The sequence below is a fragment of the Lepidochelys olivacea genome (assembly GCF_965140295.1).
Source record: "Lepidochelys olivacea isolate rLepOli2 genome assembly, chromosome: 11".
NCBI classification, from domain to species: domain Eukaryota; kingdom Metazoa; phylum Chordata; order Testudines; family Cheloniidae; genus Lepidochelys; species Lepidochelys olivacea.
The window spans coordinates 65,309,477-65,323,758 of NC_140421.1; the positions used below are offsets into that span (position 1 = coordinate 65,309,477).

General features: G+C 45.4%; 1 protein-coding gene across 8 annotated transcripts in view; it reads left to right on the forward strand.

Moving 5' to 3' along the window:
• Positions 1-14,282, forward strand: part of UNC80 (unc-80 homolog, NALCN channel complex subunit) — a 187,766-nt gene that overhangs the window by 119,875 nt on the left and 53,609 nt on the right. For all 8 annotated transcript variants that reach the window (XM_084643900.1, XM_084643903.1, XM_084643905.1 and 5 more), the window contains 8 exons: positions 2,304-2,435; positions 2,858-3,044; positions 3,994-4,125; positions 4,463-4,606; positions 7,452-7,552; positions 10,162-10,248; positions 11,638-11,821; positions 12,551-12,645. In XM_084643900.1, the coding sequence (XP_084500026.1) occupies positions 2,304-2,435; positions 2,858-3,044; positions 3,994-4,125; positions 4,463-4,606; positions 7,452-7,552; positions 10,162-10,248; positions 11,638-11,821; positions 12,551-12,645 (1,062 nt within the window). The remainder of the gene's footprint in view (positions 1-2,303; positions 2,436-2,857; positions 3,045-3,993; positions 4,126-4,462; positions 4,607-7,451; positions 7,553-10,161; positions 10,249-11,637; positions 11,822-12,550; positions 12,646-14,282) is intronic.

A 14,282-nucleotide genomic window follows, 5' to 3' on the forward strand; every position in this document is an offset into this window, starting at 1 on the left:
TTGGCTAAGGCCCCAATACCTAGGGCAAGCCAATCATGGGACTGCCCAATAGGGCAGTGGAACGCCCTCAGTTTCCGAACCGTAGGTGTAGATCCCCATCTCCATGGCCTAGGACCCCGGCACTGCATCCTGGTCTCTGGTCAGAAGACCCAGGTCCCTAAAACCACGCTCTCTCCCTACGAGACATGGGACACCGGAGTTGAGGCACCAGTCCCCGTACCACCGGTACCGGTGAGCTTCCCTCCAAAGATTGCCACAGTGCAGGTCACCCTCGCCCAGACGGTCTCCCAGACATCAGTCCTCACTGGCGCGGAATTGCTCCCTGTCGCAACACCGGTCTCCATGCCCCCATTACTGCTCATCGGACAGGCACCGATTCTCACCCTTACCTCGCCAGTCGCCAACCAGGGTCAGTCAGCAGACGCAGGCCTTGACGGCTCTGCCCTGGTCACTGGAAGGGCAATGGTCAGAATCAGACCGGGAGTTCGGCCCCTTGCCAAGGAGGGGCGATTCGCTGCCAACCCACGAAACTGGCGCGGCACCTGCAGTGATGGCATGGCAGCAGGGACAGTGTTCCGCTCATTGGCCATACTGGAACCTATGAGGCATGCCCATAATGCCGGTCCCATATTCCCATCAGTCCTCCCAGGCCGCCTCGGAGAAACCGCCCCCAGCACTGCCAGCACCAGAGTTGGAACATGGTACCAAATCTGACGCGGGGGCAGCTCATTGGACTCCAGCACCAAGGGAGCCATCCCCAGAAAAGGAAGGAGAACCTGCCCCTTCCCAGGTGGTGCAGTCATTGTCATAGTCTCCAGACGAAGCGGTGGTGGATCCCTCCCAAGCATGCAGCCCCCATGCTGACTTCAAGGGGCACCAGGCCCTCCTTAAAAGGGTGGCTACCAACTTGAACTTAAAATTTTGATCATGGAGGAGTCCGATTACCTCTTTAACATTGTATCCTCCTCCACCCTGTCCAGGTCGTGCTGCCCGTCCACCCAGGAGTCCTTAAGATTGCCAAATCACTGTGGCAGACCCCCTCTTCCATTCTGCCTACTTCTAAAAAAGCGGAAAAGAGGTATTATGTCCCTGCAAAAGGGTTCAAATATCTGTGTACACACCCTCCAGCGGTGTCACTGGTCGTGTCTGCTGTTAATGAAAGGGACGGGCAGGGCCAAGTCAGTGGCACATCAAAAAACAAAGATGCTAAGAGATTGGACTTATTTGGCAGAAAGATTTATTTGATGGTAAGTCTGCAATTTCGGGAGTCTAACCACCAGGCCCTGTTAGGCCGGTACAATTTTAACCTGTGGGACTCCCTTAACAAATTCAAGGAGGCCCTCCTGAAGGACCGAGCCCAGGAGTTGAGATGTGTTACTCATGTCCATTCCATTACCCGCCCTCCTACCCCTATGTCGGAGTTGCCAGCAAGTAGGAATTGAGAGGGCGAAGGGTCAGCAGCGCCTAATATACCAACGCATGAGTGCGACACTCAAGCGGGTGCGACAGCCGACCCTACGGATACCGCTAAGGCAAAAATCTTCGATGACTGTGCATATGGGCACGTGCACACCTAGAACGGGATCAACATGAGCAACACCTCTCAAAGAACAACAGTTACGAAAAGGAAGGTAACCATTTTTTCTTCTTCAAGTGCTTGCTCATGTCGATTCCATTCTAGGTAACTCACGAGAAGTATCCTCTGAGGTGGACTCGGAGTTCCCAGTCTAGCAGCTTTTTCCCTTGAAAACCACTGTAAGGATTCATATATTGACCCTTTGGTATACCACAAATAATTGTTATGTGGACTTTGAGGAGTAAAAGTGATGAATTTGGAAGATTTTCTCCCTCGCTTATCTGTTTCTCATTGTGGTTGAAGGGTCTTTCCTTTATCTTTTGAGAAGTTATTGTTATTCATGATGTAACAAGAGCACAGATGTGTGAAAAGAGAGGCCAGCTGTAAAAAGTGGTCACATAGTCTGGATGGTTCGCATCATGTTATGCAAAAGAATCCATGTTCTATAATTCTATGGGATAACAGTTTCTGGTTCCTTGTTTTTCGTCTGAGATTCAGTTTTTATAATGGACAGTGCAAAATGATTTCAGATGTTTTATCTTTTGCCTAAAATGTTTTATTGTTTTAAAAAAATATTGTTGATACTGAGCACAGTTCCCCTTCCTTCTGTCCCAGGTTGCAGGAAGAGGCTGGAATCCCAAGGGAAGTAATCAATCGGCATTTAAATCCACCACCTAAAATTTCTCTTTCCCTCTACCTGATTTTCTCTCCTTGTGTTTTCTTGCAGATTCCTCCTCCAAGTATAAACTTCACCCTGCCCTCTCCAGTACTGGGAATGCCCTCTGTGCCAATGTTTGACCCCCCGTGGGTTCCACAGTGCAGTGGGAGTGTGCAGGACCCAATTAATGAGGACCAGTCTGTAAGTTAAAGAGCTCCCTAGAGGGGATATTGTTATTACTTAGTGACAGACTATATCCAGGTGGTGGGGGTGGGGAGGAAGAGGGAGGGAGCTAAAGAAGACCAAGTAGTCTAAACTCTGAATTTCCTTACTTGTGTCAGTTTACAAGAGATCTTTGAGTACATTGTTAGTATAGTGCATAGACATCACATATACTGTGTTAGTATTTTTCCTATTTTTCAACAAGAGACTTAAGACAAGAAATCCAACCAAGAGCATCCTTGTGAATCTTTATTCCGTTAACACCTACTTGTTGTGGGTGTGTATGTGTATAGATAGATGAATGGATTTGCTCTTTAGTGGGTTAAATGTTAAAACACATGCTGCATGAAAACCAAACCAATTGCTTCATGTTGGTTTCTTTCTTCTTGCTTTTCTGGCAGAAGTCGTTTTCAGCCCGGGCAGTGTCACGTTCTCATCAGCGAGCAGAGCACATCCTGAAGAACCTGCAGCAGGAGGAAGAAAAGAAGCGCCTAGGCCGGGAAGCCAGTCTTATCACTGCCATTCCCATCACCCAGGAGGCCTGCTATGAGCCCACCTGCACGCCAAACTCAGAGCAAGAAGAGGAAGGTGCGCTCCAAAGCCAAGAACTGCTTGCCAGGAACCAATAAGCATATGCCTCCAGCATGGAACAGGTCTTAGGGATGCAGTGAGGATGGAAAGTCATCATTAGTGATAGGGAAGACCCCACTTTAACATCTTCACCATTTCGGATCACTCAAAGGAACTGGTTTTTAATCACTTTACGAACCTAACAGCACCATACAGATGTAAGGCATCCATGTCAAAAAATAAAAGATTCAAAATGAATGAGAAAGAAGTGTTACCAATAATTACTGTAATAAGGGCCCAAACCTGTGAAATGTTGAGTGCTGCCTGCAAGAAACTGGGTGTTCTCAGCTCCCACTGACCGATGGGAGTTGAGGACTCTCTGCACCTCACAGGAGGCACTCAGCACGTTGCCAAATCAGATCCTTACTGTCTGAGAATAAAGGAAACTGAAAACTTAGCCTTTGGGTTGAGGATTTCATTGGGTCAAGCTAATGCAATAGAGTTAGTTAAATGTCCTCTTTTTGCATATTGCAGCTACACAAATATGCTGATGTGTCCTGAGCTGTGTATGCAATGGAAAATCTGCAAACAGAATAGTGGCATTGCAAGTGCACCCAGACAGTACCTGGAGGAAGGACAACAAATTACCTAGCAGTGTGGTTTGTTACGATGTAGAATAATCGTCTAACTGAAGCTGTGGAGCTGCATCACCTGAGTCAACTGAAACTTGACTCAGCAAAGCACTGGGTAATATATGTTAAGGAACAGGCCTGCTCTAGCTCCCAGGGGATCGACGAGATTGCCTAAATCATCTTTTTCGTTTCTAAATTGTACATTTCACAAGAAGTCTGACTTGAATTTTTCTCTGTTCCAATCTGGCAGCATGATGCTTCTCTCTGGGAAATGCCTTGAATTGTGGCAGTCGAATTTATAAACCAAAATTCACATCCCCTGTTTTCTTTGTCAGTAGAAGAAGTCACCAACCTGGCATCCCGCCGTCTCTCTGTGAGTCCCTCCTGCACCTCCAGTACTTCTCACAGGAACTATTCCTTCCGTCGTGGCTCTGTCTGGTCAGTGCGTTCAGCCGTCAGTGCAGAAGGTGGGCGTCGACTTTACATTTGTTTTTAATTCTCCTTATACAATGTATAGATTCATTCTGTTGACTCACAGGTCTCATGTCTTCCTTGGTCTTAACCAAAGCTACACCTGCCTTTTGTCAGGCCTGCTTGAAAGCTCAGGAAGTTCTGAACTAGTCAGCCCCATGCATTATATACTGCTGCTCATTCCCATGTAGCTTCTCTTCAGTTCCAGTGTTTCACTGTGAGTTACCGCTGAGTTGTGTCATGTGAAGCACTCCGGGTGGAGAACTGTAATTGAAAAGGATTTTACCAACAGCACATTGGCTAACGCATGCCTTTTACTCCTCTCTGCTCTAGATGAGGAACACACTACAGAGCACACTCCAAACCATCATGTGCCACAGCCCCCACAGGCAGTGTTCCCAGCATGCATCTGTGCAGCTGTGCTCCCCATTGTTCACTTGATGGAAGATGGAGAAGTCCGAGAGGATGGAGTAGCAGGTGCTGACCTAGATTAAACATTCATGGGCTCTTAATCAGAGGTTACAAAAATCTCTAGCAGTTTGAACAATGGCTCAGATTAGTAAGAGCAGCTAGGCCAGTAGCATCAGAATCCAGTTATTAGTGGCACCCACGCTTTTTTTAAAAGCTAGGAAATTGCTCACAAAAAATAACACATTAAAAGAACAGTTTTAAGGTTGCAAAGTCAAGCCCTCAGAATTTAAGAAATGCCAGAATCAGGGTTGCCTGCGCAACCTTAATGTGATCCTCTTGTGTGAATGCATTATAATACAGTCTGTAATTACCTGAGCACATTTTATATTTTCCACAGGACCTCTGCCTCATTCAGTGTATAGAATGGATGCTGCATACTTAATGAGCAGCTCTTCAGTATTTTATTTTATCCTTATGATTCAGTGTGTGGGTCCATGCCTTATTTACAGCACACTGTTCAAAACCTGCTCTGAAGACAGAACTGTTAATTTCTTCATGGGCTTTTCTATGGCGCTCATCACTACAGTATGTGAGTGCTTGACAAACGTTAATGAATTTATCTTCATGTCTCAGTCCCCCATACCCAGCCACGACTTCTTGTCCCAGGTCCAGTCTTACCCCCACGCTTGCCTCCCTAGCTCACATATAGGTCAGAATCCCAGTCCCCTAACCCTCCCTGGCTCCTCCCTTTAGTTCTCCACCTCACCTGGCTCCTCACCCCTCTGCACTTGAATCGAGCTGCTTCCTCCTTTTCCTTCTCATTGCCTGGGTGCCTGCAGGAGGATCACTGAGAGCACAGGAGATGCAGTTCCCCTGTTCTCAATTCCAGTGCCCAGTGCCACACCAGCCCCTGGCTGCCAAGAGGAGCAATTGGAGGGAAAGTCCTGCTCGGCCCCCACAGCCCTGGGATGGAGCATGCTCCGTGCAGACAGAACCTTTGGAAAATCTAACTGCTAAACTCTACTGAGCTTGTGAAAACTGAGCTTTTCAGAGGCTCATAACTTGGCAAAATTTGAAAAAAAATATGAGGATGCTAGAAGACACATCTCTGGCACCTGAGTGAAGCACCTGCCTAATTTTAAGTCCCTGCCCCAAAGCATGGACGTGTCAGAGCTTCTCAGTGAAACAGTTCATTCTCAAAAGTGACCATCATTTTTGCTTAAATGTACCAAAAATATTCAACCTAAGGCAGACACTCAGCATGGAAAATGTCAACCCAAACAGTTAAAGTTTGGCAAAGTTGTGAACACCTGAAAAGAGGATCTTACAATGGGAAGTGTCAGGCAATTTACCTATAGGCATCACTAGCAGCGCTGTCTCTAATTCCACTTATAAATAGTATATAAAGAGTTTATAAATTATTTGACTTTATAATCATGTTACGGACATAAACAGTGTGTGTCATTGATGGGTATAAGCCTATAGAAAGTTTTATAAACTGCTATTGACAGGCTCTTGGTTCTGGGCCGTGAGTCCTGGTAGTTGGAGTAGTGGTCAAGAACAGATTCCAAGGGTCAAAGCTAGCCACAGAGTCAGGACTGGGCAGAGGGCAGCACTTAAACCAGGGTCTGGGGACAGGCCATGGGTCAGAACCAAGGTCTGTGTCCGTAAACAAGCCAAATCAGGATTGCACTCAGAGTCTGGAAGCAGGCCAAAGGTCGAAGCTGGGTTGAAGTCAGTCCAAGGTTCTGGGGTTCAGGAGGCAGGTGCAAGGCTGGAGCAGGGTCAGAATAATGTACGGACAAGGCTGAAGCAGGCTGGAACAAGTTTTGGGCAAGGCTGGGGCAGGAACAGGGACAGGATCAAGGCAGAATGGAAGCCTAGGGAGTCTAACACTGTGAGGCAGCAGGAGAGTTCCTAGTCCAGTGGTGCTATTGAATAGACTGACTTGTTGCTCTGGCAGTGAGGGTGAAATACTTGTACCTGGGGGTCATCAGACCCGGGCCCTGCTCAGGGATAGGCTGCTGCAGCATGCCTGAGGGGTGAGTCAGTGCAGGGTTTGCTGGAGGCAGGAGTCATTATAGCTGAGTGAGCAACCCTGGTTCAGCTGTGGGTTTGCCTCACAGTTATAAGCCATGATGATAAGCAACGTACACTATTGGCTTGTCAAATTCCATAACAATTACTTATTTATTAAAACATCTATTAATCATATATTAACCTCTTATAAACCATTTATAAATAGGTCCTAGATATAAATATGTGTAACTATTATTTTATGTTTTCTTTCTTTGCGATGCTCTCTTTTGGACAACTAAAGCTCCTGTCCTACTTGGTCAAGTCTTTCTTTTTAGATTTGTGAAATAGTCACTTCCTTTGTAGCTTCCTTTGTGTTTATTATTCCTCAGTATTCTCAGATGAAGGGGTTGATGCTATTCTGAAATATTTCAGACATTTACAAATGGTTTAATTTACTATTTGTTATTCATTGTTTATAAGGTGTGGCTGGCCCCTCAAATCATGTATTGATTGAGCTTCTTCCTGGTTAGATGGCTGAATTACAGAAAAACAGTGAATAATGTGCTGCTAATGTAAATTTGAAGATGAATAATCATTTATGCTAAAATTGGTGACATTTGGGGGATTTAGTAACCCTTTCACAAACACGCAATATCTGTTCAAATAGTAGCCACAAACAATATGATTTAGTGAATAACAAAAAATTCACAACAATATTTGCAGTTTTTAATTAACTGACCATATGTAATCATGCATCTGAGTGTCAATTCTGTAGATGCACATGGTTCTCTGGTTTGCTGGTAGACGTCAAACATTTTAATATAAATATGCCCCTTTAAGACTTCTCCTGAAGATGAGGTTCTCACTAGTTCTTTTTCTTCCTCCTGTATAGTGAGTGCCGTGGCCCAGCAGGTCTTATGGAACTGCTTGATTGAAGATCCCTCTACAGTTCTACGGCATTTCCTGGAGAAACTCACAATAAGCAACCGACAAGTAGGTTCTCCTTTTCCCAGTATAGACATATTTTCCCAGAGCATATTAAAGGAGAGCTTAGCCATCACTTAATGCACAAAAATACAGGAACAAGTAAAATCACTTAAAGGGTAAAACAATCTTTACTATAAGATGGCTTAGAATACTAACAACCAGATCCTTGGCTGGTGTAGATCAGTGTAGGCCCTATCAAGTCAATGGGGCTATGCTGATTTACACCACCTGATTGTCCAAGGTCCTGTTCTGACTCTGTTTAGGTCTCTTAGTCCTGAATCCTACTGAGTTAGGTTTCCTCAGCTGGTGCAGATGAACCTAGCTTCATCGGAGCCACTCTGTTTAACCCTCCCTGAAGTACAGGCCTGACATTCAGCACCCTGTTTGCAGTGTTGTAGCCATGTGGGTCCCAGGATATTAAAGAAACAAGGTGGGTGAGGTAAAACCTTTTATTGGACCAGCTTCTGTTGGTGAGACAAACTTTCAAGCTTACACAGAGCTCTTCTTCGGGTCTGGGAACTGTACTAATCAGAGTGTCACAGCTAAATACAAGGTGGAACAGATTGTTTAACATAAGTAGTTAATACATATCATCATAATCCTTTTCTGTGCTATGTCTGGTTTAGACTGTAAACTCTATGAGGCAGGGATCTGTCGCTTTTGTTTGTATGAAGAGCACCAGGTACCCCTGTAGCGCTATATAAATAATAACATAGACAACACCGTGCACACCAGGACACCATATAAATAAGAACATAAGAGCAGGCATACGGGGTCTGACCAATGGTCCGTCTAGCCCAGTAGCCTCTCTTCCAAGAGTGGCTGGTGCTAGGTGCTTCAGAAGGAATGAACAGAACAGGGCAATTTATCAAGTGATCCTCATTCCCTGTCATCCAGTCCCAACATCTGGCAGTCAGAAGTTTGGGAACACCCAGAGCATATGGGGTTGCATTCCTGATCATCTTGGCTAATAGCCATTGATGGACCTATCCTCCATGAATGTATCTCATTCTTTTCAAACCCAGTTATACTTTGTCCTTCACAACTTCCCATGGCAATGAGTTCCACAGCTTGACCGTGCATTATGTGAAGAAATACTTCCTTATATTTGTTTTACACCCGCTGCTTATTAATTTCAGTGAGTGACCCTTGGGTTCTTGTGTTACGTCAAGGGTACATAAGACTTCTTTGTTCACTTTCTCTACACCATTCATGATTTTACAGAGCTTTTATCATATCCCCCCTTTCGTCATCTCTTTTCTAAACTGAACAGAGTCTCTCCATACGAAAGCTGTTCCATACCCCTAAACATTTTTATTGCCCTTCTCTGTACTTTTGCCAATTCTAATGTATCTTTTTTGTGGGATGGGGTGACCGGAACTGCACACAGTATTTAAGGTGTGGGGGTACCATGGATTTATACAGCGGAATTACGATATTTTTTGTCTCATTATATATCCCTTTCCTAATGGTTCCTAGCATTCTGTTTGCTTTTTGGACAGCTGCTGCACACTGAGCAGATATCATCAGAGTCCCAGTAATGATGATATCACTATAGATAGCGATATCACCATCCTTCTCACCTGACCATCACATGTATATCAAAGTTGACTGCTCACACTTGCTGCGTTAATGAGACAATGAATAAAAAGAAAACCGGGAGAAAGGATGGTCAGATACTTTTTGCCTCTGTTTTTAATGGCTGTGCACAGAGGCCGAGCCACTTTTACAGCTTCTCACTCAGGCTAGAGGGAAGACCTGGAAGTTTCCTTTGAATTCAGCCCAGTCAGCCACTGATGCTTGTTAAACATCCAGACTTGAAAAAGTAGCTCTTTCCCCTGCAGCCCTGATCACCAGTAGGAAGTTGGAATCTGCTGTGAGGCCACCAATGGCTGTTGAAGGGGATTCTAGGTGAGGGGCTGGGGAACCTTTACAAATACAGGTGATGTCTACACTGCAGTTGCATATGTAGACATACCCGAGCCAGCTTTGATCTAGCTACCTCAGATAACAGTAGCAGTGAAGCTGCAGCAAAATGGGCGACAGCACAGGCTAGCCACTTGAGTATTACCCAGGGTCCCAGGCAGGCTTGTACACTATGACACTGCCAGACTGTGATGTGCTCTGTCTATCCTCAACTGGTGGGTGATCCCTATGCCAGCCTACACACATTAGAGCTGCCCACAGGAAAAAACAACAGAGAATCTGGCCCAAAATGGGGACTGTAACCAAGAAGTGACAGTGATCACAGTAAAGTGAATTAATTTTCATATACTCTCTCCAATACTGTCCTAATAGCACTTTTCCATTGTAAGTAAGAACTCGCATTGCTGCAGGGAAGGTACGGCGACAGGATTAGGAGGTTGCCAGGGCAGATGTCCATGGTGATATCTCTAGGTAAGAAGGTGATCCACAGTGCGAAACAGTGAGAACCACTGACCTAGATAATACATTCATTATGGCCTTGGACTTGCACTTAGAATTCTAAGTACTCTTCTCCTAAGCATATGGTTCCATTTCATGCAGAGAGAGAGAGAGAATGAGAATGAGAAAGGAAGGAAGGAAACTGTAGGCCATTTTGTGATGGAAATTAAAAACTCTTGCTCTTCTTCCAGGATGAGTTGATGTACATGCTGAGGAAGCTCCTACTGAACATCGGAGACTTCCCTGCCCAGACGTCTCACATCCTGTTTAACTACTTGGTGAGTAGCTCCCAGTACCAGCCTACAGTCCATAAATCTAATCTTTGGCTGCTCATTTCCTAAAGCACAAGTGTTACAATCTAGAAGGAGAGAGTGCCCTGTGGTTTTGCTCACACAATTTATGCACATCAAGCCTCTAGCTGTCAGTGTAGATCACCTGGCTCAGACAGGCTTCCATTTCCCCTCCCCCCCATATTTATTAAAGAGTGAAATAAACTGTTACCCTGTCGTGCCAAACCCACAGCTGCACACAACCCTTTTGGAGTTCTGCTGGGGGAGACCATGCAACGTGTTTACCCCCTATGCTGCACTCCAGGAGAGTCTGTGTGAAGGATCATGTGTCTCAATCCTAAGCCTAGAGATACCCAGGCAGTACTCAGACTGCAGCCACCACCAAGCAGCTCACCAGAACCAGTAGGGAAGGGGGCTAGTGGAAGTCTAGCTCAACAAGAGCTCTGCCCGCAAAGCTCCTGACTGGGGGAGACGTCCAGCCCCACTGATTGGCTTGGACATGCTACTTAAGCCAGAAGGAGGCACAAGAAGTTGTCAGACCAACTAGGTGAATGCTTGGCTGACTGCCAGTTTGGACCCTGCCTGCTTGCTTGCCATTTTCCTGGTTCCTGCCTCCCAGCCTATTCCTGCCCTCCTTATCCCAGATCCTCCTCTGCTGCAAATTCCTGCTTTCCTGTCTTGCTCCAGGTCCCCTCTCCTCCACCCTGCCCCTCACTCTGACTTTGGCTTTGCTTGACTCCTGATTCTGTCTCCAGCTCTAATCTCCAGCTCCAGTTTCTGGCACCTGACTCCAACCACTAGGCATGACTGCCCGTGCCCTGGTCCTCATACACTGCTGCACAGATCCTCCCTTTCCTCCATTCTATAGAGATAGGGAATAAAGGACCATGGTGGTTTCTTCCCTACCCACCCGTCTGCCCAGTGCCCATCCTAGCTATTATGGCTGTTCTGGATCAGCCCCTCAGCACATATCAGTGGCATCCCATACTCACCCAGAACAGAAGGAGTTAGAAAGTTGACATTGGGCATAGTCGGACAGAGTGACATGAACTTTCAAGCATTAGGTTTGACAGGTTGAGTCTTCTATGAATGACGAATAACGCTACAGGAACCGTCTTTTTATTCTGTGTTTGTACAGCACGTCGCACAGCAGGGTCCTGGTCCATGACTGGACTCCTAGGTGCTACGACAGTACAAACATAAATGATCATCACAAATTCCTCTGTCTTACTGAGCCACGTAGTTGACTTGGGTTTGTCACAGACTGAGTGCTCCCCAGAATAATGGAGTTGGCTGAAGCAGGACTAATGCCAGTAAAACAATGTGATGTGTATACAAAAGCAGCTTGAGTGCCACTTTTTTGTTTCTGCCCTGCAGGTGGGATTGATCATGTACTTTGTGCGTACTCCATGTGAATGGGGCATGGACGCCATTTCAGCTACACTGACCTTCCTTTGGGAAGTGGTGGGTTATGTAGAGGGCCTTTTCTTCAAGGATCTCAAACAGACTATGAAGAAGGAGCAGTGTGAAGTAAAACTGCTGGTGACTGCCTCAATGCCAGGTAGGGACATGTACAATCTTTTAAGACGTAGCTGGGATCCTTTACCTATCTTCTATATTTGCTATTTTGCTTACTGCTCCTACACCCCTCAAATATAGAATTGCCGGTTTGAGATCCATTGGAAGAAGGTCAGTGGAAGCTCTCTCTTAATATCACCAACATTTTTAAGCCTGTCCTCCTTGAATTTGGGCTCTGTAAAATAATTCTTGAACAGTTCACAGCCCCTTCAGAACTCTGTAGGCAAATAAACAAAACATGACAACAGAAGAGTCTGTTCAGTGTGGAGCCATATGCCAATCAGTCCCTGAAGGACTGCCACGTCTGATCATTTGAAGAGTCTGCCACTCAGGGATAGCTCAACTTGAAACCCTCCAGTGTAAATAATGGCAATGCCTGGAGTTAATAACCAAGAGTGTACAGTGGTAACCCTACATCTTCACGAGCCAGACAAGAAATTGCTCTGTGAAAAACGGAGTTGTCATTTTATATGTATTTCTTCCTTGTGTAACTGTTACAGTTAAAACCCATTGTAACTCCTTAGAAAAGATAAGTTCTCATTATATGGGAGTATAAGTATTCCATAATGGATTCCAAATACCTAGGACTTGTGTTGGCTCCTCACAGGGCAAATTTCACCAATTGGCCTTAGTCTGTGAATAGTCCCATTGGAATAACATGAATTACGTGAGAATGGAGGGGAGAGAGAATGACAGCTCTTCTTTACTCTAGGCACAAAGACCTTGGTAGTGCATGGACAGAATGAGTGTGACATCCCAACCCAGTTACCAGTGCATGAGGACACACAATTTGAAGCTCTTCTGAAGGTGGGAATGAGGTTTTTGGTAGAGCTGTTTATTGATACATTTATATTGATATTGATATTGATAGCTGCCTGTGCCTGTCACATCTAAGTTTTAGAAATACAGTCTTACAAACACCCCGATTTCAATATGGTGGAGGAATACTGCTCTGATATCCACTTCCATCTCAAGATGGGTGACCACTACTGTATAAACTGGGAAGTGATCTGATGGCTAATGTGGGGTACTCCGCATCCTCAGTATCTAGGGTTATAGGAGATCCCATTGCCAGCCAATGCCCCACAAGTGGAACTCTGGGGCCAACAGCGTGCTGCAGATCAGATACAATTTGCTAAATAAATTAGTTAACAATTCACTGACATACTCGTCCGTTCATTTTGTTCTGGTGTTTGACCAGCTCTATTACCTACCCAAGAAATGAACCAAACAGCTGTTTCCACTAAGAACTCTTTGATGGCCCAGGTAGTCCTGATTCCATCACATGATAATTGCAGATTTGTTTTTGCCTCAATGGAGAAATCAGCGTTTCAAGGAGAAAGAGGATAATCCAGTGGTTAGGGTGCTAGCCTTGGGACTTGGCAGACAGGGTTCAGTTCCTTGCTTTGCTAAAGATTTCCAATATGACCTTGGGCAAGTCACTTAGGCCAGTGGCTCTCAACCAGGGGTACACATACCCTTGGGGGTACGCAGAGGTCTTCCAGGGGGTACATCAGTCCATCTAGATATTTGCCTCATTTTACAACGGGCTCCATAAAAAGCATTAGCCAAGTCAGTACAAAGTAAAATTTCATACAGACAATGACTTGTTTATGTTGTTCTATACACTGAAATGTAAGTACAATATTTATATTCCTATTGATTTATTTTATAATTATATGGTAAAAATGAGGAAGTAAGCAGTTTTTCAGTAATAGTGGGCTGTGACACTTTTTGTATTTGTATGTCTGATTTTGTCAGCAAGTAGTTTTTAAGTGAGGTGAAACCTGGGGTATGTGAGACAAAGCAGACTCCTGAAAGGGGTACAGTAGTCTGGACAGGTAGAGAGCCACTGACTCAGGCCATGTCTACACGTAGAAGCTTACAGTGCACAGCTGTACCGCTGTAAGATCGCTCGCGTAGCTGCATTATGCTGATGGGAGAGAGTTCTCTCATCGACGTAATAAACCAGCTCAACGAGTGGCGGTAGCTCTGTTGGTGTGAAAGCGTCTCCCACTGACATAATGCTGTGCAACCGAGTGCTTATGCCGGCAAAATTTATATCGCTACGGGGGGAGTTTTTTCATCCCCCTGAATGACAAAAGTTTTGCCAACATATGTGCTAGTGTAAACATAGCCTAAGGCCACGTCTACACTTGCTTCGAGGTGTAGAGTACAGGGACTAGTACTGTATATGTAGCTGCATACTGCAGTGAAAGGCAAGCTGCGTCTATACACAGTAGAGAAAGGTGAAGCTGCCTTTCCCTGCTGCCTCCCTGCTGACAGAACCTTTCATAGACTTTAAGGCCAGAAGGGACCATCGTGATCATTTAGTCTGATCGCCTGCATATTGCGGGCCTGCATGTTGCAGGCCACAGAACCTTGCCCACCCACTACTGCAATAGTCCCCTAACCTCTGGCTGAGTGACTGACATCCTCAAATC